General features: G+C 39.9%; 1 protein-coding gene across 1 annotated transcript; it reads right to left on the reverse strand.

Annotated features, from left to right (window-relative positions):
* Nucleotides 1-128: 128 nt before the first annotated feature.
* Nucleotides 129-24,796, reverse strand: alx3 (ALX homeobox 3). Its single transcript, XM_082519879.1, is given in 7 exon segments — nt 129-823; nt 976-1,101; nt 1,248-1,522; nt 4,922-5,237; nt 7,058-7,091; nt 7,093-7,249; nt 24,655-24,796. Coding segments are annotated over 6 exon segments (1,167 nt in total). The 5' UTR covers nt 7,158-7,249; nt 24,655-24,796; the 3' UTR covers nt 129-472.
* Nucleotides 24,797-25,864: the final 1,068 nt, after the last annotated feature.

Genomic DNA, 25,864 nt, shown 5'->3' on the forward strand with positions numbered 1-25,864 from the left:
ATAATTATAACTGAGATGGTTTTTGTTCATTTTGAAAAAAGAAAGAAAAAGAAAATCCATCTTCCCCAAAATAGTTTGCTGCTGAATAAGACAGTTAAATTTACATGGAGCCCTTTATTACTCACGCACAACACAACAGACATTAAAAGGGATTAATATGATACATTTTTTACATGCTTAAATAATTCTCCTCTTTGGTCTCAGTACTGTGATACAAAATAAGAACTGGAAACAAGAATGTTTGTATTAATAAGTTGGGTTTTGTGCAAGATTCTCAAGTTGGCCTTATTGTTTGCAAAATGCCTGTTCCAACAGTTCTGAATAGCAACACGTCTCTAAGTTGATTTATATAAATGTTTGGAGGAAATATTCGAGTCAAATCCACAAATGTACATCTGGGATCGTGTATGGGTGACGACTGTAATATGCTGCGGCTCAGTCAGTGCATAATGGGGAGCTGGCATTATTATGGTCATGTTGGCCAGGAGAGAATGCTGCCTGGTTCTTTGGCTTTCATCCTCAGCGCCACCAGGCCTGTTGGCTTGTATTCGGTCTCGGGGCCCTCGATGGAAGGCGACCCGAGGCCTCCTGGGAAGCCGTGGAGAGAATAGAGACTGTTGATGCCTGGATGGTGAGGCGGGTGATGGTGATGGTGCGGGTGGCTGGAGGATGTGGGCATGCCCATGAAGCCCTGCAGATTACTGTGGGGGTGAGGGTACGGACTCATGCAGGATGAGGAGATAGAGTCAGCCCCTAGGACACAGCCTGCACCCGAACCACCGCCTCCTCCTGAAGCTGCCCCCGGCCACAGATTGCTCTGCATCTGGATAGGAAGAGATTTAGAATGATATCAGCAAAAGTTTTAATATTGTTCAGTCCTGTACAGTGAAAACAAAAAGCAATCTCTCAGCAGGTTTTATGATGTTAAGTTTACGACTAAAACATGCATGCCATGTGAGAGCTACATTGGCCTACCTGGTATGCGTCATGGCGAGGAAGAAGAGAAATGTCATATGTAGCAGCAAAATGGTTGCGAACCTCCTGGATCTTCCCATAGCGTTCTCGTTTCCTCCATTTGGCTCTGCGATTTTGGAACCAAACCTTTTAAAAATAAAATATATTATAACACAAAATAGTATAACAGTAAATTTCCAGAAGACAACTTTTTGTTAGGGCATCATACTTTCTTCTGATTACATTTAGAAAATAAAAAAGCTGTCAACTGTGATGGAGTTGCCCTGGCATACCTGAACCCGAGCCTCAGTGAGCTCCGTCCGCAGCGCCAGCTGCTCCCGGGCGTACACGTCGGGGTAGTGTGTCTTTTGAAACACTTTCTCCAGCTCCTCCAGTTGAAATGTGCTGAAGGTCGTGCGATTACGTCGCTTCTTGTTTTTGCCAGATAAGTCAATGGAGTCAGCGATAGAATCTCCTTGTAAACCACTGCCTGGCTCTTTGAGCTTGCCACAACAGTCCGTGACAATCCCAGGATAGCCCATGGTTTTTGGAGTGTCTTTGTCCCGAACTGAAGCAAGGCAGGAAAACGCAAAGGAAAAGTTACACATCCACTAAAAAAATATAAAATCATATACAAATTCTAACAGTTTTTTCTAAGTCCATCTGCATCAATATATACACTGAAATTTAATCATTTGAGACTATCATTGCCTGAAGATACAGCTTAAATGACTTTTTATGGAACGCCAAATTTTATTTAGATTTTACAATTGTTTAAGTACAAATCTCTGCAAACATAATGAATGATCTGGTTTGTTTGTCTTGCTGCTGCTCATTTTGGCCTTTATGACCTGTTGGTCAGAAAGAGTTGATTTTGTGTACTTTCCTTTTTCTTTTCACATAGTTTATACAAAGTTGCTGAAAGCTTTTTCAGGCCCTTGTGCAAAGAAATAGAGATGAGCAGTCCTTTTTAAACCAGCACAGCTCACCTGGAAACAGCTTTGGCCCACATGGACACATTTTAAAACCAACACACTGCAGTTAAAATAAACACAAATTGTGTATCACATCAAAAGTTTTGTCTGTGATGTATGTGACTATTTTCTCAGTTTGAGAAAATAGTCCCAAATTATACTAAAAACTGTGAGCCGCCAGAGAAAATGCACAAGCAACACAAATTCAGATTTACTCCGATTAGCCAGACGAGCCATATTTAGGTAGAAAATACTCAAAAAGCTGGCTAAACTTTAACCTGCTGATTAAAATATGCAGAACAAAGGGCATTTTCAGGGTCACCTACACTTGATAGGAACTTGTTGAAATATGTCACAAATATCTGAAGAGAGGAATTAACTGTTATTTATACAGCAGCAATACACAGCAACAGTCCCGCCCAGGCTCTTTACATTGCATGTAGAGAAAGTCTAAGAGAAACACAATTTTTTTTATCTGTTAAAGCACATGATTGTTTTGGACTAATTCTATATATTCTGCCATTTACATTCAGGAGTGAGGGAAAATCTCAAAGCGTTACTTTCCTTCCTGTTAACAGACCATGGAAAGGGCTCCTCCTGCAGTGTTTGGATGTTGTTGTCCAAGTTCATTATGTTTAACCCTGAGCTACGAAACAAAACCACTTTCCATCTTTCAGGAGGCACTCACTCACTCTGGGCAGCTGAAACACTACTTTGCTGTGCTCTTAATTCAATATAGGGCCCAACAGAGAACACTCTTTATTGCAACATTAATTTCCTCAAGTCCATTAGTTCCAACCTTACACCACATGCTGAAAATATACTCAACTGCAGGAAAAAAAAGGGGGCATTGAGCTTTTACCTTGTCAAGCACCCATATCCGCTATGACTATACTCAAGTGTAATTGGAGATCTATATGAAATGCAGGAAAAGGCAAAAAGGAGATAAGTTCAAAATGAAAAGGCAGGAATATCATGCTGCGAGCACGATGAGCTATTGTTTTGCGACTGTGGAAATTTAAATGGCATTTTTCCAGGCATTTTGCTATGGATTTTAATGTTTTAAATTTGTCTTAAATTTGGACAAAATGTTACTCCGAGGTTTTAAAATATTCTGAATTTGTTCAGTTCTGAATAAAGAATATTTATTAGCCGTGATTGGTGTAGTAAGTTATTAAGTTGCACAGTTAAAATATTAAGTTATTACAGCACATGGTATCTGTGGAGTATAAGAAGGTTAAACATGATTGGAAAAAAATGAAGGTATGTGTGGCATATTTCTGAGGAGTAAAATAGGAATAATAAAAGAAATATTAAGCCTGTGCATGCAGTTTATCTAAAAAAAACTCAACTGTGGCAGCTACGCCACAGTCACAAACACAAACAAACAGACGTAAAGAAAATGAGTGTCAACGAAGATGAGTCTAATAAATACAAAAACAACGTGCAATCATTAAAACTGAATTTTTCTCTTTTCACCAAAAGAATTTACATCTTCCCAAATAACAAATGAAAGAAAGAAAAGCAAAAATAAAGGACTGCTTTTGCATTTCAGAATCGTTGGGTTTTTTCTATATAGTATTTTTAAAATTTTAATCTTTTAGTGCCCGACGATAAAGCCACAGATCGGCTAATCACCATAACTGAGTTAAAATCTGACCGTTCTAATTTTTTTCAACTTTTATAGTAGAATATAGCTGATTGCGAAAAACTAGAAAATATTACAAACCAATGTAAAAAAGTTTTGGGTTTTTTTACGTTAAACTTTCCTCTCACTGCAGACGAAACAGGAAGACGCGTCTGCTTTTGAAAGTTTAAAAGAGAAAACGTAAGAACACACACGCGCGCGCACGTGTTCTGCAGGTACATGCGCTGGTTTACACACTCGCACCAATAAGCATTAAACTGCAAAATAAATCAAACTATTTAAGTAGTTATGAGTGGAAATCTTGCGCATGTCTGTGTGCGCGCACGAGATAAAGACAGAAAAGGAAAAGGGGAAGCACGCACACCTCATTTTCCTTGAGCAAGAATTAAAATAAAAGTTAATTTCGAAAGAAGCCGGCTGATATTATCGTGTTATCATAAGTAATTGTGCAAAAGAAAATTTAATGAATGTGTTCGCTGTCTTTGGCATTAACTTGAATGAAACTAATGTATATTATTCTGGACACTGATATACCGAGAAGCTTATCGGGGCTGATATCCTCTGCTGCTTTGCAGAATCATCAGCACCAATAAACAAGTGAAAGACCACATAATTTCTTCAGGCTTCAGTTCAACATATACAGCGGTTGCTTTCCTTCCCAAGATGGACATTTGTGGGCGATCGTGTCTGACATTTGTGCAACTCCGTGCTTGCAAAACAAAGTCAGTTCTGTTTTGTGTGACCAAAAAGTCTGCAAAAGAAGGAGAAACTGAAAGCGTGAGCGTCTGCAAAAACACAGAGATACCAAGCTGAGTGCTGGCCTGAAAAGAAGAGTAGTAGTCTAATGACACAAACCAACTTGCTGTTAGGCTGACCTTTAACCTCTGTAACTTCACATCAAGGACTGTTAAGTGAAAAAAGAAAACTTGGTGACATTTTTATTGCAACCACACTTTTCTTTGCATAAATGCACTTTTGTTTTATTTTTATTACTATATGAAAAGTACACAAAATGCAGCATACTAAAAATTATTTGTAAAAAGGATCCACTGAATTGAATAACCAGAAAAAAAAGTGTAAAATGATTTCCATATTTGATTTTCCCATTTACTTATTTTTTTCAACCAGTTGCCAAGTGAATGATGGCGAGCATTTTCTTTAGAAAAACCTAAGTTACAAAAAATTTAAAAAGGGGGTGGGGCAAATCAAACGTAAAGTACTTTTAATGATTCTTATTTGATCCAAAGCCCGCTATCAAGCTACTGCACTTTGTTTTAGTTAAAACTGAGATAGTTAAGACGCGGCTAATTCCAGTAAATGTTCACTCAAAAACTCTTTAACTCACCGTCCGTGTTGTTCTCATAAAACGACGGTTTGCCGCTTATTGCCACCCCTTTCTGGTCCTGGTTGATACTGTCCAAGAACTTGCTGTGTTTGGACGGTGAACCGGTCGGGTTCGCTGGAGAAGCGCCGTGCGTAAAGTCCACCGCAGCATCACCAAACCTCCCCATTGCGGTCGCGTAGAGATCCCCTCTCAGGCTGAGACGGTGTGGAAGAGAAGGCGGAGGAAGGTGCGATTTCTGGAGCTCATCGCAGGGGAGAAAGGAGCTGGAGCCGCCGTGCTCGAGTCCCGGAGAGTTTGTTGGCGTCCTCCTGCTGGTCTGCGAAGAGAAAGGCAAACAGCTCTCCGTCTCCATCTTACAGGTCCAGCAGGCTGTGTCGACAACAGCAACTGGGTGCCGTTAACGTGGGCGCCCGAGTGAGAGATTTTTTTTCTCCTCTATGTTCATGTCAAGTGGGTGGGATTTAACAGATCAGAAACAAAGACCCGTGAAACCGGGACTGATCGCGCGCTCGCGCACATGTGTGTGTGTGTGTGTGTGTGTGTGTGTGTGTGTGTGTGTGTGTGTGTGTGTGTGTGTGTGCGAGCGAGAGACAAACAGACAGACAGAGAGAGAGAGCAAGACAGAGAGAGAGAAAAGGAGCGAGGTAGGGGGAGAGAGAGAACGTTTCTCCACAAGTCTGACATAATCCGCCAAAAATTCAATCACGTGTGGTTTCTGTCCTTCCAATTAAGCATTTAATTTCTGTTTCATATGCTGTTACGATCCTAATCACGAAATCAAGCGAGACAGGAGAGGCAGGCATCAGACGGTGCAGTTTACGCACAGAAAAGTGACAAGATAAAATAATAATAATAATAATAATAACGATAAAAATGGCGGATACCATAACTCTGCCCGTTAGTGTTTTATTTCATTGAACTTTTTTTTTTCATTCTAATATATATGTTATATGCATTAAAATTATATATATTATAATTCTGATCTATATGAAAAACAGGTATGAAGTATTGAATACGTAGCAACGTTATTTTCTTTCTTTCTTTATTTTTTTTGTACATCCTATTGATGATACATATACAAACTTGTCCTGTGACCAGAAAAGGTGACATATATATCTTTTTAGATAAAAGAAAACAATAGTATTCGCTGTTTTGTGACTTTTATTTGTGATATTAAAATGACTTTTAACAAATGGGGAAAAGCCCTAGTGTTGCTTTTGGTGTCTGCGGTGTCCATTCAAATGAATTCCGACGTCGCTGGGACGATAAAATTGTTATAAATGATCAAATAAGGTAATTACTGATAAAAAACATTAAAAGTGGGGTTTTTTCCACTGTGATAACCTTTTTTTGTTTGGTTTTGTTTTGTTTGTTTTCTTTTATTTCTTTTGTTTTTGCTTTTTTTTAATAGATCATGAAAATTATAAAATTGTGTTCGTTAAAAATACGCTGTCGGTGACAAAAAAATGTTATAAATATATATTAAAGAGTACATATCCTTTCCAGGAGCTCGTTTGTAAAGGACGAGATTTTAGAGGCGGTATGAAATGCTTTTTTTAACCGCAAGAACATTTCTAATCCACTTACAAAATGGGAGTAAGAAAAAAAAACACCTCAATAAGCAGCCATCTCTGAAACAGTAATCGGCCGAAATATCGGTAATTGTTACCGTAGAAGTCAGACAGATTAAATGCAAAATACCAACTTTGTTGCATGTGTGTGTGCATGAGTCTTCAGTGTGTCGTTCTCCTCTAAACTATGAAGCCGAGTTCATGCGGCTGTGCTAAATAATAGTGAAAGAAATAATAAAAACAAAACAATAGTTATGAGGCTCATAACATTTCCCTGCTGATACACAGTTTTAATTATGCCATTTTATTCTTAGATTGTGCGTTTTTTTCTTCTTTTTGTCCTGTTAACTACGTGACATCGGCTTTAATAAGAGTCTTCTACTATAAAACAGCGATATCAAAAATAAGGTCATAAAATTATATTTTGTGCACTAGATCAATGTTTCATTTTTGCCCTTTAGATGAAAACATCCTCAGAAACAGACTCAGCATTAACTGAAAAGGCTTTTTGATTAACACCTTATCTCTGATCTAGACAAACCTCATGTAAACACTGTGCACTTACCAGGTTCTGCCATGGTGCTGTTGGGTTTGGGGACATCTCTCTGGATACCTGAGGCCTCACACGGCTCCAGTGATGGACAAGTGCGTAAACAAGGGTCCATTTGGCCAGAGAGGCCACATGAGCTTCCTACAATTCCAGTTTATGCTCTTCAGTATCAGCGTATCCACCTTTCGGCTGAGTGTGGGGAATTCTCTGCAGAAAGAAATTTGCTCACAAAGTGAGCTACAAAAAAATTAAAGAAATCTGAGAAAACTTGCAATTCTTTCTGTAAAAAGAAATAAAACAAAAAACAAATCCGCCAAATGAATCAATGAGAAATATATTAATAACAATCACTGTCCATTATGGAGTGAGCAGATGATAAAAAAAATAACCTCCCTCTTTTACCCATTCTCTCACAAAAAGTGTGTTTCTGGAATAAAACAAAACTTTTTCTGGACTCGAATCTCAAAGACAATGCTGCTTGTATTAAAGAGAAGAGCCCCTTAAAGTTTAAAATGATTAGTGACCTTAGATATAAGGCATAATGACATTTATGAGTAACATGACTTAGATTAACATGTGTGGGTCAGTCGAGTTGTCATGTTAATCACAACCACAGTGCCACCTTTTATCCTCCCACACTCTAAGTGTGTTCCTCCTCATAAATTTAAGCTTAGGTGTAGTTGCCTACTTGTCTGGCTGACCACCATTAAAAACCTCTTAACACCGTTAGAGGTGTACAAGTTTTAAGATGTACACATTGCAGCCACGTATATATGCTCCTCAAATCTCATGACAAGCATGCCCTCAGTGGCCCGAGGCAGCAGAGCTCTCTTTCACAGACCCAGCTGAGTAAATGCATTCCAGAAATGTGGGCAAGAGGAAGAAGGACCATGCTATGATCTCTGAGCTGCCCCAGGTTACAGTGTTTATATGAATATTGCATCAAGAGAGCACAAGATGCAGTGGATTGTGTGGGTATGTTAGATTTGTTGAGGAATCAAGGTCTTCTTTAGGTCTATATAGAAATTCATGTGTGCTGTGGCTTGGCTAATCAATCTTGGTGTTGTGGAGGATCCATTCATTCAAGAACTTAAAGCTCCTACTTTTAGACTAAAATAGATGTTGAAATTCCAGCCTTAAACCAAGTACTGTACTTTTCCATTATTAAACGAGCACATTATGTGCAAATCTGAGTAAATCAGACAGATATGTATGTATGTAAGTATGTGTTGGTTAAAAACACTGAAATAGCAGAAAATAGCATCAACTCTCCTGGTATGTGTCATGACCAGTGCCGCTTGCTACTCCCTGCGGTCTTAAACCCTTGTCCTCCAAGTCTGTCCTGGGCATGACCCTGTACAGGAAATCAGTTCAGCCTGGTTGGGAGTCCTACAACTCCCCACCACCACCCCAACCTCCTTCCACTGCCTTCCCTGCTCTGGGCACAGACAGATAGGATAAAGGTGACCCTGCACTCTCACTGCACACTGTGCAGCCCTCAAGCTAAAGTCACTTCCACGTCTACAGGGCGACCTGTGAAACCTTACATCCTCTCACTTACACACACACACACACACACACACACACACACACACACACACACACACACACACACACACACACACACTTTAATAGTCTGCTGAGTAAAATATTCAGGCTCTAATGCCTTTAAGACGTACATGCAATAATTTATCAGTGCAATATGAAGGTGAATACAGTTTGTCACATGTGACCTAGTCTTTCTCAGTAACCCCCCCGCCCGCCCCCCAACACCCAGACACACACAAACACACCCCATCCCACCCCAAAAGCAAGCAAGAAGATGGAGGGGTTGCTACGATCCACCTGCCACATGGATACCATCACAGACTGCCAGCTAGAATGAAGTACAACTTTGGCTGTCTTTGTCCGGGTATCAGTGCCTGGGGCCTTTCCTCTCACGTTCAGGGTGGCAATTCAACCTGAGGTTTGCATTAGAATAGGAGAAGGATTGCTAATTTAATTAGGCACCATGAATGCACAGAGATGATCCCATATGCAGAGCCGGGGCTCCTCTCAGAGGCCTCCCTCACATCCTCCAGTCAATGTCCAGAAGCTGTAGAGCCAGCTGAGGCTAAGATTGACAGCTGCCGACCTTGGGGTCAGTTGGCTAGAGAGGTGCATTATGGGAAGCTAAAGCTTAAGTTGGTCTGCTGTAGTGGTGCTTGTTTGGGGAGTGGGGGGGTGAAGGAAAATGGGAAGTAGGACTGCTGTCCTCTCTCTGACCTCATACGAGGCGTCATAGTGCACACTGGAACCCAGTGAGTGTTAGCAGCAAAAAGGACCCACAGCCACAACACACAGTAGAAGACCTGTCCACATCAGTGATGAAGGGACACAGACTTACGCAGACAAATAAACTATAAATGTTTTGTTTTTTGTTTTTCTGATGAATTTGATTGCATGAAACAAAACTATTTTCCATAGAACTTTGCAGGAGCATAAATCGCTGAACAGAAACATTTTTCCATACTTCTCCGCTACAAAGATCACCTCATACTAAACTGCTCAGTCAGCCCCCTGATGATTTTCAAACCAGAAGACACCGTGTGACAGTCTGCACTGACAAATAGTGCAATATTTCAGAACTAATTAGAATGGAAATTGGCATTAATATGACTAATATATCAATCAATCAATACATAAATAAACAAAATAAAAAGACTTGTTGCAATATCTGCTCAGTGTAGTTCTCTCTGTGTTTTAGAAATGAGGGATTTTTTGATTAAAATTCAAGGCAGAACTACCATAAAGGTGCATATAGGCCACAGCAATACTAAAGTTTATGAAAATTGTCAGTTCTGTCAGTTTAAAATAAAAATAATCACAATGAGAACTTTTATGTTATACATTTTTAGCTTTTTGGCGCAAATGCACAAAGGAACCAGTCTCTAACAGGCCTAGTTTAACCAAAAATCATTGATGTTATCTGAAACATTTGCAGCTGAAGGGTGCAGTCATACAACAAGCTAAAGGCCCCTTGCAGGCGTTATCTTCAACTCTAACGTCTCAGCACTTTAAAAGGAGCATTTAACATCCTCTCTATCGGCCATGAATGAGGAGGCTCGCTCTGCACAGTAGCGCAGACACAGAAACGCTGTGTGTCCGGCAACATGTCGTTATGAAAGCGCAGTCTGTCGTGATAAAAGCCTCCATGCTCTGAGTGGCTTAATGAAGGACAGACCGGTGCAGCCTCACTCCGCACAATCTCCAGGAATCCGTAAACATACACTTCAGCAAAACCATCTGGATGTATCGGCAAGGCCTCGATACAGCGGACACACGCCAGAGCCAAAAATAAATAATCCCTAAATGCGTTTAAAAGCAGGCTGGGGACTGTTGGCAAAGCGGCTCTGATAGGCGGTGACGCATGCGTAACGGAGACTGAAAAATAGCCTGCAATTTCCCGTAAAACAAATCTGGGTCGTTTGTCAAGTGTCAATTTATGTAGCCGCATATCAATTCTTATTTTTATGATTTAAATGGATACTTTGCTACTCTCAGCTGGTCCATTTCCCCCGAATGAAGTCAAACATAAACTAGCAGACAATCAACGTCGCAGGTTTAAATAAGCATTGGATTAGAAATGGTCAATAAGGCTGTTTCCTTGATGTCGATGGATTTTTTCTGTAGGAGATTTGCGTCTGATATTTGTTTGCTTTAACCACTGGACAAGTTTTTTTGAGTTAGCATTTTTTTTGAGGTAATGGTTTATTTCTGGGGGAAATATATAATATAGGTCCAACATTGGACAAATTGCTCCTAAGCGCTGGCTCTTGAGGTGAGTAGCCCAAATTTGATTGATGCTGGTTTAAATCTACCCACGACCAGAGTCTCGGAATTGAATTAGATGTGGTGACCAGCAATGAACCGCACGGACCGGAGATCATGGGATTTTCATTATCCAGTGCTAGAAAACAGGAACCTCCCCAGGTTCTCCTGTCCTGCAGACACTGCGGGTTTCCGGTGAGATGATTAATAAAAAGGTCCAGATAACCGGTGCTGCTAAATCTGGAAATGGATAAACAGCACGCAGAAAGCAATGTCAAGTTGGCTCTGACATGAGTTTCAAAAATATGTAGGTCTAAATAAAATAGTTTTTAAAATGCATATGCAAAACCTGACGATGACAAACGGAAGCATAAAGCCGATTGGTTTATCGCCACTTCTGTGACATTGAAATAAAATCGCTGCTTTAATACAGAACTCCAAAATAGATTTTTAGAGACGTTTTTTATATTAATCATTTCTTTGAAGAAGCCATTGAAACGTATTTTCTCACGTGTACGAACGTCTGCTTTAGATATTTAAAAAATATTTATGGTAAGTTGTATTTTTAAAAGAAAATCGGTAAAAGAAAGAAGAAAAGGGTTTATTTTGTTTTCCTTTTTAAAAAACACATTTTCGTTGCGCGATAATGAATTGTAACATAATCAAAGAAATACAATTTATTTCTATTTGTTTATTGAGTTCGATTTTTTGTAAAGAAGTAGAATAATATATATGTAAAAAATGCCAAATACATTTCAACGAACGAAATGAGATATTTACCCTGGAGTGACGCTGAAATTTAGTGACATTAATTATGAACTACACGAAAAGAAAATAGAAGTTATACTGCAACCACTTGATGGTCAAGTCTGTGCAGATTAAAACATCGAAAACATGTCTTATTATTTATTACATCATTATTATTTTTTAATTTAAATCAATATAACAGATTTGCAGCTCTATTTGACGGAGAACGTCAAATAGCTGTGTTGTTGAGTTAATGTTCCTCGTCTCATCTTCTTCTTCTTTTTCAAGATCGCAGCTTCCATTTTACCGTGTGACAGTCTGTATGATTTGTCTGGCACTGGCACAGATAAACAGACGCACACAGGTCTGTAATCCTGAGGCTCCAGACAGGACCTGCGGGTTTGGCAGCGGCTTCCGTCTCCAACGCATCAAATGAGAAAACTGACGCACAGGAGGTCTCCGGTAGCCCAAAATCTTTCAGCTATATATTCTGGACAAATACTTGTAAAAGTCTCCAGAAGAAGAACACGAATTTTTTTGTTTTGTACTTTTTTTCACGGAGTGTCTCGCAATAAATCAGCCTGTTTGGGGAGTTCAGGGAAGGGAAGGGTTGACAGCTGCAAAAATGATAACCAATTAAACGTGATAATATTTCTCTGTTGCTGTAATAGACTATAATAGCATACTTAAAGAGGTTTTACCAAGCTAGATAGATAGATAGATAGATAGATAGATAGATAGATAGATAGATAGATAGATAGATAGATAGATAGATAGATAGATAGATAGATAGATAGATAGGAAATGTTGCCTGATAATAAACATTCAAGTGAACAATTCAAAGTAATGAAAAATTTAAAAAATTACATTTTTTATCAATTTTTCCATGTAACCTTTTTTTAAATCAATTCATAATAATCAGATTAGAGAGCAGAGATCACTGCCTGATGAAATATATATATTATACTGATGAAATATTGATGAAAATATAGTTCTGATTCAAATCAGAAAACAATCAGTTCCTATATCTGCTGAATTCCAAACCCCCTGCTGCAGCACATCCCTTTGTTCCTGTCCAATCAGATACAGCTGTACAAGCCAAACTCCACAGGGATAGCGGAGGTCAACCTCCCAGCGGATGCTCTGGCCCATCCTGCTACTGGTGCCCCGAGGGCCTGGGCACAGTGCACGACCCCCAAGACAGCCACCCAGACACACCATTCAACCACTGAGTTCATTGAAGCCAACATGGTGGCTCTAGCTTTTTGTGTCAGCTCTGACTCAAACACTTCACATTTGCTTTTATTGTGTGTCAGAAGATGCTGCCGATCAACATACATGACATGCAGTGGACACAGAGATTCACACTTTTACATTTTCCCTTCTCCAACCTGGAAAAGATTACTTAAGAAGGGATCTTTTTCCATCAATGCACAAAGTCATCACTGTGTGACCTGAGCGAAAGGCTTCATGCCGGTGAAAGTGGTCCTGTTTTTTTCTCAACAGATGGCTTCCAGAGAAGGATGAGTCTGTAAATGAAAAGAACTGTGACACATCTGAATCAGACTGTCACAGCTCTGCTGGGGAAGAACAGACCAGCGTGGCAAATTAGACTGAGTGGAGTTCCACCAAAAAGGACATCTGAGAATTCTGCCTGTTTATAAAGAGAAAACGCAAATGACCTTGGGGGCTGAAGTGGCTGGATAGAAAATAAACTGTTTGGAATTACTCTGCACATTGAGGAATAGAAAGCAGCTGCAAAAATCTGAACTTACTCACTTGATTTCTCAGTGATTTGGAAAAGCTTTCAGCGGGCATATTACACTAGCCTCTAGGCTTAAAGTGCAAAAGCATGAATCGTAATGTTTTCAACATGTTCTCCACATTCTTAAAGCATATAAATTGTGCTGCTGGTGTTCCGAGGTATGCTCAAATAGGGTTTTTTTGGCATTGAAATGTAGGGAAACAGCCCTGCTACAGACAAAAAGAAAATAAAACTAGCTGGTTGCAAACTCAGATAAGTTGAGTTACGTGACAATGGAGCAGCAAAGTTTAAGGGGTTTAGGTAATGATAATGAAAGCTGCCGTGGGTGAGTGGTGCTCGAGCAGTCCAGTGAATGACACACTGGAGGCTACGCTTGCACCAAGTTTCAGAAAATCTAATTTATGGCCACTTCGCAGCAGCTGGATTTGCACTTCCGACCAGGGGATACTATTACCAAACACCACGGAGAAGGCTGATGGATATGCAGAGCGTAGGAGTCTTGGTCTTGTTATTTTGCCTTTTTCTGACACACAAATACACTGTATATTTACAGAGACGTTCACTCAAGCAGATATGTGCTCACAAAAGTGCATGCTTGTCTAAAGGTTATGACACCTCAACATATTGTGTGATCTTGATTTGAATTTTTCCCATTAAATATCCTTGCTCTTACTTTCCCCACTATGTGTAACTAAATTCTCAGTAAGTGGGTGGCACTGAAAAGGAAATAGCACATATTTATATGCAACGTGTCTCACTGAGTAATTTAGAACTAAGTAACCTAGAAAGACTTAGTAACACTTAGATCTGTGTTCTGGGGATACCCTAATGTCTATAAATTGAAGACTGACTTTGAAGTCTGAAACGTACTAAAAACTATCACTGTTTAGTGCTATTTGGTGAAGAATCTGACCTTTTTCCCTTCCTCCATTCATTATTCAGGGGAATTTGACAGTGCTGATTATAGGTATGAGTACTTTTTAGTCCAGTCCATAAAATATTGACTCAATGGTGTATCACAGTAAGGATTTTAAGCCCTGCCATGGAAAGTCTAGTCAGCTGTGACCATAATTTGTTCCCCAAGAACCACCGGTCACTGCCTCTGTGAGAGTGTAATCTTACAATAGACCTTTCTACGTTTGACAGTGTTGTTCTCCAAGAATAATATGTATCACCGGCGCTAAATTTATTATCCGATGTGCTGAGGTTTATAAGTTTGTTGATCAGATAATCCCCAAAAAGACATGTACAGTCATCATTTAGTCTCAAATTTCAAATGTTCAAAACATTTCACTCCTCAAAGCAACAGTTGTTGCAGTTTTGGACTGGTTAATCCTCAGTGTCTTCAGTGGTACTTTTAGTCTGATGGTTTGTTGGTGTAGTGTGGAAAACAAACCCGCTACACTACATATTTGTCAAAGGTCATTTGACGAATGCTAGGCTAGTGGAAATGGCCACTATGCTCTCGGTTTGGAGACCTGACAATGAACTCGGAAAGGTCAACCACCCCCCAGACTGCTTCCCCTCTGGCCTCCAGTCTCCACTATCCAGTCATTGCCTGGGGACCAATCACCCCGGCTGCCCTCTCTGTCTCTCTTTCCCCCTTTTCCTTCTTGTTCGCTATCTGTCTCCCTCACTCTCACTCTTGCAGTCCCTCTTTCTCTCATTTTCTCTCTCTCCAGGCTCTCTTCACTTAGTCCTTTCAAGAGCTCCCTGTGTCACCAGACTGATTAAAACAAACACTGACCCTATTTTGCTATCTAATCCAATTGTGCTCTTTTTCTTCTCACCGGCCCTGGAGCACGCAGAGTATTAGGTGTCCTGGGAGCCACAGGGCCCCCTTCTGTGACTGATCTTAGATTTCAAACACTCAGGAACATCACATATGGTGGGCAAAGAGTAAATAAAGTCTTATTAAAATCAATTTTAGCACTCGTGCAAACAGGATTTTGCGTGTATCTTGAGTACGATTCTTTAATTGTTGTAGTTGGTGAAACTGTGTCTGACTGTATACATTTGCATAGTTAGTTGCAACTGAGGTAAAAGTAATGAGATTCAAGCCTTGGTTTGAGCCCTGCTGGTGAGGTTTGTTGAGAAAAGACTGCTGCTTATTGTTTTATTAATAAGGGCATGTTGGTCTCAGGTCAGGGCTTTACCTTTGACCCTAAGGAAAAGACTACAGAGAACCAGCTTTTGAGAGTCAAACAGGCCACTGTGCTTACTGAAGTCTGTGTGTGTCCACGAGCTTTAACAAACCATTACATTTTTAGGACACTATTAATTCTTATTGCTTTACTTTTAGGACTTCATGTATAAGTTTGCTACTTGTTCTGTCGAGTTCCTTGCTCTTTCACTGTGGTGTCAGAAAATATTTCTTGCACATGAAAGCCATTTGACTTTTTTTAGTTAAATTAACTTTATGCTATCTATAGAGACAGCCTAGGAGTGTTGTTTGTTTTGTTTGGCTAGCTTCAGCGCTATTGTAGATATTAGATATCTCTGTGGATTTTAATCATCATGCTCTGAAACACAAAATGAGTCTTCGCAGTCAGCCTGAGCGTTAAGAGCCACGTCACAGTAAAGTAAAACAGGGTTTATGTGCATGGAAATACTGCAGGATCACGGTAGTCCATCTCACGGAGCAGCATACAGCTTGTGTCTCCAACTGTTGGGAGCCCGCAGCAACATGCTGACACTTGAAAATGGGTGGACTCTCAAGCTTCAATTTCATTACATCAGATCATCATCCACAGTGACATTATTGATACCATCTAGTGGCGATCAACAGTTATGTCAACTATAATTTAATGTCTTTTCATTTCACCATTCATTCTGTGCTTGAGGGCTAACATAAGGTACTGCACTTTACCTTAGTTTAAAATATAAACATTGAACTTTTGAGTTTATTGCATTGATTCAGGAGCTTTACTTAGAGATTACATTACATATTAAGAGGTTACATGGCTTAATGCTTCACAAGGACTCTTTTCTGAAATGTGTTTAGTTTCACTGGTAATACCGTTTTATTACGTTTTCAGATCAGCCCTGTTACTAGTAATGAAGTGATTTTTTTTTTAAATCACTCTACTGTATCTTTATTTTGTGTCTTTAACACATTCGTATCCAGTAAATATGTATAACATAGTTGTGTTAAATGTTAAACACAGAATGTGCCTTTACACTCTTAAGTAACGATGAAATTATATCATCAAAATTCTGCAACTCCAAATTATTTTGCTCTTAAGGTCGGCTCATATATCGAGAGCTGAGAGTGTAACAAGCATGCAGCCAGACAAATGGCCTGTCAAACAGGCACCTTCACTGTATGGAAACCAGCTTTGATTATGGCCAGAAAGTCTTTCGTGGGCTTTGTGAATTATGGCCAATTACCTTTACTCTCTTATAATAATCATTTGTTTTCCCTACTGTCACAAGCAGGACCTTGGAGTTGCTATTACCTAAAGCTTCAGTAGGCGACTACAGGTTGAAATATATGGCCATAATCATTCCCACTAATGGTCGTGCAGCTCAAAGCAAAGGCAGTATTTTTTTTTCTTACAGAACCCAGAACTGTACATCAAACTCAGAGACCAGCAGGATTTTATGGCCAGGTCATTTCTCCCTTTACTCTGTTGTTTATGGTTTTAATGGCAGACTGTTGCCAGCTTTCATGGCTGCAGTGGGTGATTTTAACTCAAAGGCAAAGTGCTGCTGACCCCAAAGTTAAGCATCTTTACAGCAGGAATGACACTCTTGCTTAATCACTTGAATCATTCTGTCAAAGCAGCAGCTTGTGGATATAACAGAGTTATAACCAGCATTCAGCTTGGTAAATGAACTGGTACTTATTTGGTGCCTTTCTACTCAATTTGAGCACTCTAACCTCATTTACCCAATCACACACATTCATACAGTGCTTTTATCTTTATCTAAGCACTTTTATCGAGCATTCACACATGCATCAGGGGCAACATGGGGCTCAGGTTCCTGCTCAAGGATGAAAGGAGGAACTGGAGAATGATCCACTGACCCTCTGATTGGTAGACAAGCTGCTCTACTGCCTGAGCCACATCCACCTTCTTGTTTATTGCTGGTCAAGATGCTAAATAGGAGGAACACTTATCAGTGAGTACTGGTATTCTAATCTATTTCTTCTTTACGATCATATCCATTATGTTATTTAACATTTGCTATTGAGATCACTATTTGTCTTCATTTTATAACAGTGTGCATATGTGTATGCTTGTGTGTGTGTGTGTCTTCATGTCAAAATGGGCTGCTAGAGACACCTACTGTGGCAGAAAATTACTGCAAATATGGTTTTAATTAATTTGTCAGGTGTTAATATGTGTGTCTGAGACTTTGTCAATTTCATGGTGCAGCAACCATGCAGCATCAGCAGCAACAGTCACAACGATTTTCAGGTCTGTAGTTGAGATCACAATAAACACTGAGTTTCAAGGTAAGAGTGGTCTGACCTGTGAAAACGGAGTGAACGTTAAAGTGAACTCACCCCCACCTTATGAAATTCTCAGCACACCAGCTTTCTTTAAAAAGCATAGATTACGTTTATAGACTCTGTAAAGAAAACTGGTGAGAGAGATATATATCTAAAGACCCCGGAACAACTGCTAAGACACTCATGAATGACAAACGAAGAAAAACAGTTCTGCTGAAGAGACACCTTATAACCAAGCTGAAGCATGCTAAAGTTAAAGAGAAAGATTATGCATACTGGAAGCATGTCCTTTGGTGAGTAAACTAAACTAAAACTCGAGCTCTTTTGCCACAGAAACATTGCTTGTGTTTAGAAAAGGATGGGAGAGGCATACAACAGCGTCCCCACAGTGAAGAACAGCGGTACACTGTAATGTAATGTAATATAAAAGTATTTTACTGTGTATTTTACAGTTTTGTACTATTCTTCTAGAATATTATTAAATTTACATAAATAGACTGTGATTTTACATTTCAAATGTAAATTAACGTAAGATCACTGTAAATGTAACAAAACATAATTTTCTTGTTTGTTAAATGTATTTGTCTGTACATATGCATATTGAGATTGTTAAAATACATTCACAAATGTATCATAATTTCACAAATATTTGTCCATTATTTGAAATTGAACTGTTAAATTCAAATGTAATGCTATGGAAAAATATATAAAATGATTCTTATAAATTTTTTTACATCAAATAATAATAATAATTATTGTTATTTAGGGCGATCGCGGCTCAAGAGTTGGGAGTTCGCTTTGTAATCAGAAGGTTGTCGGTTTGAGCCCCGGCTCGGACACTCTCGGTCGTTGTGTCCTTGGGCAAGACACTTCACCTACTGGTGATGGCCAGAGGGGAATTGTAAAGCGCTATATGAATGCAATCCATTATTATTTAAACTAACTGTATATTTAAGTATTATTATTCATATTGCCGCATTCATTGACCTTATTTATAGGTAATTTCATTGTTTAATCACATTAAAATGTTCCTAATTTAATGTTTAAAAGCACTTGAAAAAGGCAAAATCCCATGTAAATTAGGGCAACAAACTGTATTGTCATTACTGAAAATAACCGTATTTTCATGGGAAAGTTATTTTCTGTTATTTTATGGTATTATTTTGGCGCCCCAGCTGTTTTTTTAGGATTTTCTTTTTTTTACGGTGTAGGAGTATTATACTATGGGGCTGAAACTGGGAATCTCATCAGTGTGGAAGGAATGATGAAGAAAAAAGGTAGGTGAAGATTTTGAAAGAAAACTTCAAGCAGGCAACAGCAAAACTGGGTCTGGATTATCCCTTTGACCCAAAACATACTTTGCTTCTTGTCAAGAACTACCTGCGGAGGACCAAAGTGAACATTGTTGACCAGCCTGCACAAAGCCCTGACTTGAATCACATTAAAAATCTGTGGTGTGAACTGCAGACCAAATTTCATGCCAGAAGACCCTCAGATCTGGAGCAGCTCGCTCACTAAAGAAGAATGCACCTGAACTGCCCAGGATGTGTGAAAGACTTCATAAGAAAGTACAACTGCTACAAGTGTAGCCTGTTACCAGGAAAAAGGGTACACAATTGGTGATTAGCGTCAGGGTGGCTAATATATTCTGAACCTGGCAGTTTTTGGCTTTTGTGCAACGTTTTTGTTTCTGTGAGCAAAATAAAATAATGTAAGCATAAAAACAAACAAACAAACTCAGATGTTTGGAATTTGAAAATACTTTTTAAAAATGAAAATTTCATGTCTGCCTAATAATTATGTCCTCATTTGTAACTTGTAACTCTTCATGTGAAGCATCTTAACCTGGCACAGACTAGTGTGTGTGGTCTGTGAGCTCACTGACTTCTCATTGCTCCATTATCTTTGCTTTTAACCTTTGCAATGACTTTAAGGTCCAACTACAAAAGAAACACCAGACTGCAGTAGAGACATCAAGATTTTGCCACCCTGCATTCCAATCAATAAGGCAACGAGGGGTGAAGAAAACAAATTAAATGAGGTATAAGAAGAGGGTGGGGTGAAGGGAGAGTGAGACGGGAGCAGTCATAATCGATGGCGGCCGCGGTGGGATGACAGCGATGAGGTCGTTTATCTTTGTGAGAGGGAGAGAGAGCGACACACAGAGAAGGAGGGGCTAATAGACAAACCTGTCTGCTGAGAGAGCCGGCAGCTGGCCAAGCTTTGTATGAGGGCATCTGAACAACTGCGGTATTTGTCACAGTGACTGTTGGCCTTGTTACTGATGAAGACATGCATCTGAACAAGGACAGCGAATCAAGCCGAAGAGGCGGGTACATCAGACATATTCTTGGCTAAATATTCAGACGAAGCACCCAAAAAAAAAACAACCCAAAAAACATTTGTTCATTTCCTATTGCAAGTGTATATGCCTCGTTTGTGTGGCACAATGTGCACACAGATTTGCTCATTAGTGTCATAGCAGATCATGGAACAATGCTCTGCTGTAGCCTTCTCTCCTATTTGAGAATCACTGGTTTTGGTTCTTGTTTTCTGATTATATTACCATATTAATTCCCCTCTAATCCAAGCTTTTTCAGATGCACTGTTTTTGGTCACTATGTGCAGTAAACACATCCCTGATTTGAGCTGTAACATGCTATAATCCCAGAACAGTTTGCAAAAAGGCCTTGAAGCTGGATACTCTGCAAAGCCTGGCATCTAAAGCCAGGCTTTGTAACTGCAAATGGTTTTAGAGATGATGTCTTTGATTTATGCTATGGCCATACCTACATGCCATCTTGGTTATTTTGATGGCTTTAGTTTTTTTTTCTTTGTCCTTTCCGATTATCCTCAGTTCTAAGCTCTGCAGAAAAACAGGCTTTTATTCACCCATATCTGGGGTACATTTGCTGGTGCTGTCTCGGTTGCCACTCCCTGCTGCAGCCCAGATGGCAGTGAAGCCCTCCCTCCACAGCAGAGGTCTCACCAGCCTGCCTCGACAGCCGGAGAGGAGATGGAGGGAGGAGCGAGGATTACGATGGTAATCGTTCTGAGACAAGAGGAGAATTGCGCAAACCTGTGGAAAAACACCAATCAATATTTGAACATTTCTGATGTTGTTAAACAGCAGACTCAATAAAACACTTTAAATCAAACAGTGTTAAAATCATCTCTTGATGATATTGCATTAATATGTGTAATATTTTCTCAATTCACCCTCCCATTTATTCAACAATGCAGACATAACAGGACACTAGCTGTATTGTAGTTATTTAATTACCTAGTTTATCTTTTCACATTGCATGGTGCTTTCACAATTTTAACCAACAGAGGGCACAACAATATCACAGTGGCTCTCCCAGAATCATGGAGAACACACTGGTCACTTAATTAAGTAAAACGTCTCAACTGTGTGTTAAGGCAAATATCTAATCAGCCAATCACATGGCAGCAATTCAGTGCATTTAGGTATGTAGACATTGTCAAGACAGATAGCCAAAGTTCAAACCGAGCAGTTGGGGAGAAAGGTGATTTTGGTGGCTTGTTTGTTGGTGCCAGATGTGCTGGTCGGAGTATTTCAGAAACTGCTGATCTGCTCTACTGGGATTGTTCACGCACAGCAATCTCAAGAATTTATAGAGGATGAAAGGAAGAAAATATCCAGGCAAAAATGAAAATCCTTGTTAATGTCAGGTGTCAGGAGGAGTATGATCAAACTGCTTCGAGCTGATAGGAAGTCAACACAAGAACATATCTCAATACACAACATGTCAAATCTTGAAGTAGATGGACTACAGCAGGGGAAGATTACACCTGGTGCAACTTTTGTCAGCTAAGAACAGAAAACTGAGGCTCCAATTTACCAAGGCTCAACAATCTTTTGACGGAAGTCTGGAAAAACATTAGATGGGCTGATGACCCTTGAATTCTGCAGCAACATTCAGGTAACAAGTAAAATGTTGATGTAAAGAACATGAAAGTATAGCTCCATCCTGTAATGTGTGGAGGATATTTTCAGGGCAGAGAATCAGCTAGTCATAGTATCATTTATATGTCACATCCTAGCTTAGTATTTTTACTAACCATATCTATTCCTTTGTGACCAGAGTGTACCCATCTGATGACAACTGCTTCCAAAAGGATAGTGCACCATGTAACAAAGCTCAAAATTATCATTACACAACTAAAATCAAGGAGAGCAGAATGATGGCACAAAAACTATGACTTAATTGATAAGAGACAATACTGCACAATGTATTTTAATAATTTAAGGTATTGCCCATTGAGTAAATATTGCACTTGGCTGGAACATTACACCGGAGAGAAATTATTGCAGGAAGAGGAAGTGGAGGTAGTGGTGATGGGGAGGAAGAAGTGAGGGTTTCATTGTTGTTATGGCACTTGAGAACAGCCTGTTTCTTAGTCTGCTGTCCTTTATTTTAGGAGCCTGTAGTGCAACAAGGGGGCAGCAAGTTGAGCAGGTGAGAGCCATGCTTTCTATGGAGGAGTGGAGAAAGGTGACCAGCAGCTTTTCGCTCAGGTTATTCTTCCTGACCTCTCAGGAAGTGAAGTCACTGCTGAGCTTTTTCAGTTACTGCTAAGGTGTTTGCAGTCCAGCAGAGATGAAGATAGCCCAGAATTTGTTGGTTGGGTCCCAGTCTGCAGCGTTCTTCCTTAACTTTGCTTTCCTGATGTTCAGTGTCAGGTTGTTCTCTGAACACCAAGCTGACAATTTTAGGATCTCTGTGAGCAATCTCGCATTCTAAGTCACTCAGTGCATTGGAGAGTTATGGCAATGGCATCCTCAGGAATATGTGTTGAATGTGCATGTTGAACATAGGAGGTTTGATATGATGTGAAACCAGCCTTTCAAAGCACTTCAGCACCAGAGATGTAAGTGCTATTGGGGTATAGTCACTGACATTGTCATTTTTTTTATTTTACAGAAATGATTTTTGCAGTCTTTTGTTGGTGAAGACGTGATAGTTGGTCAGCACACACTTTTAGCACCTTCTCGGTAATCCTGTCAGGACCAGTCTTCTTTGTGTTCCCTAACCTGAGGACCTGGCTCATTTACTGTTGTAATTGTATAGAGAGTCTGGGCTCTGGAGTGTGGAAGTGGCTGAAGGAACGAGACTGGGTGCTGCTGTGATTCTCTCAGTGTCTAGTTCAGTTCTTCTGTCAGTGGGGTTGCCGAATCCACGGATGTTGTGTTGTAGCCACTGTGCGATATCCTCCTTTCCCTCCCACAATCACCTCCATTCAAATTGCCTCCACAGGACCAGATCTCAGTCCAACAGAGTGTGTTTGGGATGTGATGGAATGGAGATTTACATATCATCTGACATATGTGCATTTTTAAGCATTACTCTGAAACAGCACTGGCTTTACATAAGCTTAGAGTATTACCCACCACAGTTGACGCAAATAAGAGCCTGGACTGTGAAGCTGAGGAGGAAAATAAGGATTTCTTATATTGACCGAATCCAAAAATCCTTTAGGACTTTGAAGAATAATGTCTGATGGATTTAAAAGAAACACACTATTATCTGTAATAATAGTAAAACAACTTCCTGTTTTTGTGACATCTTTACTTGACAGCTCATTTAAAGCACTGTCGGCCATGCAGACCGGAGGCAGCGAATCATGAATCACCCGGTGATCTGTTTGTAAGCAGTGACCTTTACAACAGGTCCATTAGGTGTTCGTTCATGAACAAAATAAGCCATAGGTTTTGATGCTAGAATTGAGTAAATTAATGCCATGAAAAGCTGAATTCATATTACTGATGTGACATATTGACAGCACAGGAAGTTGATTATGAAACCTTGATAGAATAAACAGTTGGTATGACATGAATCCATTTGGGTATATCACTGAAAAAATGACAAAAAAAGAGCTTCCTGCAGCTTACATTCTTAATTGTCCTACAGCATTGACTGTGGTTTAGGCTGGTTAACCAAGACAGACATTAGCAGCACGGGGAGTTTAGTTAATACAGCTGTACAAAGCATCTCCAACAGTATCCAGACACACTGCACACTCACAACACAGTGCACGTACATACACTCACAATCTCCCCAGGGAGTATAGTTTTTTGACATGAATGCAGTGGACACGGTGCCAACATTTTCTCCAGTCTTTTTTGTTACAAAAAACAAAAACGATGCATTTTCTGCTTCTTTAAGTACTGCAGTGCCCTCCTGGCACACATCACCATGGATTAATCATTGTGAGGTGGCATAGAAGTGTCAGTACAGTCAGAGGTGGACTTTTCACAGGCCACTGACTGGGTCAAGATGGTTTTCATATCATAGTCCCTGTTTACAGTGATCCTCTGGTTAAAATGGTTAATATAATAGTGCTGCAGCTGTAGTAATGGTTCTGTATTATGTGATGTTGCATAATAAAGCAATAGGCAACCATCACAAAAGTAACATGGGTTAAAATTTTGCCTTTTAATAAGACTGTTCTGTTTGTAGTCTTTTTTTTATAAACTTAGGAGGAACAACCCTGGACCAAAAGTTTTGTTGTTTCTATCCAGGCATCTTAAAATCAACAAGGGCCAATCCGGTTGTTCAGTGATGACGCGACGAATCCTACTTCCGGGCCTAAAGTAGTCTGCGTTTAATATGGCTTTTGTGTTGTTAACATGTTTGATGTTATGTATTTTCTTCTATTTGATCTCAAAAAGCTCCTAAAACAGTCAGTGATCCCTGTTGACCTCCCTCGGCTTTTATTACCGCTAATCATTTATTTAAGCTCAGTTTTTAAAACCTTAGGATCTAACTACAGCCCAGCCCATGCAGCAGTATATGAATGACTAACCTCGTATTGTGGATGGATTATCTCAGTTGTTCTCCTGGCTGAAGTTTGGTCCTTTTACAGCATCCTGCCATGCGATTACATTTGTTCCTGACCACCGAGAACACTCACGTTAACTTTTATCGAGTGGAAAAAAGTTAGCTTGTTTATATTATTGCTAACATAGCTGTGTCGCTAGCGGTCACATATCACATCATTATATACCAGCTAGCCAAACTTCAGTAACCCTACAAACGTCACTGCTGTTTAGTTTTCTGTCTTCATTTATGTTGGAAGTGATAACAGAGCTGTACGTTTTAATTTGTTTCCAAAACCCCGCAGTCAGGACATGCTATATTGTATTTAGATAGAAGCTGGCGAGCTAACTCCCTGCTAACTTCTAACTCCGTTAAATGTCATAAATTCCGTTTTCGTGGATGCCTGGATGTTAAACTCAATTGTTACACCTGGTAGAGCAGAACGCTGATCATTTTATTAAAGATGAAAGACTTTAGACAGTTTTTCAACTCTCAGTAATGCCATAGTGATCGTTTGATATATGGACCTGCAGCGGAGTTTAGACCCAGACACGGCTAGTGACGTCAGACTGAACAATCGGATAGGTTTCCTGATGATAAGGCTCAGTGTACAAGTTGGATGTTCTCCCTGTTTTTATATTTCTTTTAGTGTAAAGTCTGAAACAGTGAGGCTAACTGTCTATTGGAGAGCCAAACAAGGAGGATAAGTGTTTACATAAAATTGTTGCTGTGAGCGCGTTATGCTGCTGAAAGAGGCCACAGCTATCAGAGAATACTGTTTCCATTAAAGGGTGTACATGGTTTGCAACAATGCAACAATTGCTTAGCTTGGCGGTACATTGCAATAATAATAATAATGGATTGCATTTATATAGAGCTTTTCGGGTCCCCTCAAAGCACTTTTACAATTCCACTATTCATTCACTCTCACATTCACACACTGATGGAGGCAGCTACAGTTGTAGCCACAGCTGCCCTGGGGCAGACTGACAGAGGCGAAGCTGCCATATCGCGCCATCGGCCCCTCTGGCCATCACCAGTAGGCGGTAGGTGAAGTGTCTTGCCCAAGGACACAACGACCGAGACTGTCTGAGCCGGGGCTCAAACTGGCAACCTTCCGATTACAAGACGAACACCCAACTCTTGAGCCACGATCGCAAAGTAATATCCACCTGGATGTTGCTGTCCCAGGTGAA

The sequence above is a fragment of the Aulonocara stuartgranti genome (assembly GCF_965226115.1).
Source record: "Aulonocara stuartgranti genome assembly, chromosome: 20".
Taxonomy (NCBI): domain Eukaryota; kingdom Metazoa; phylum Chordata; class Actinopteri; order Cichliformes; family Cichlidae; genus Aulonocara; species Aulonocara stuartgranti.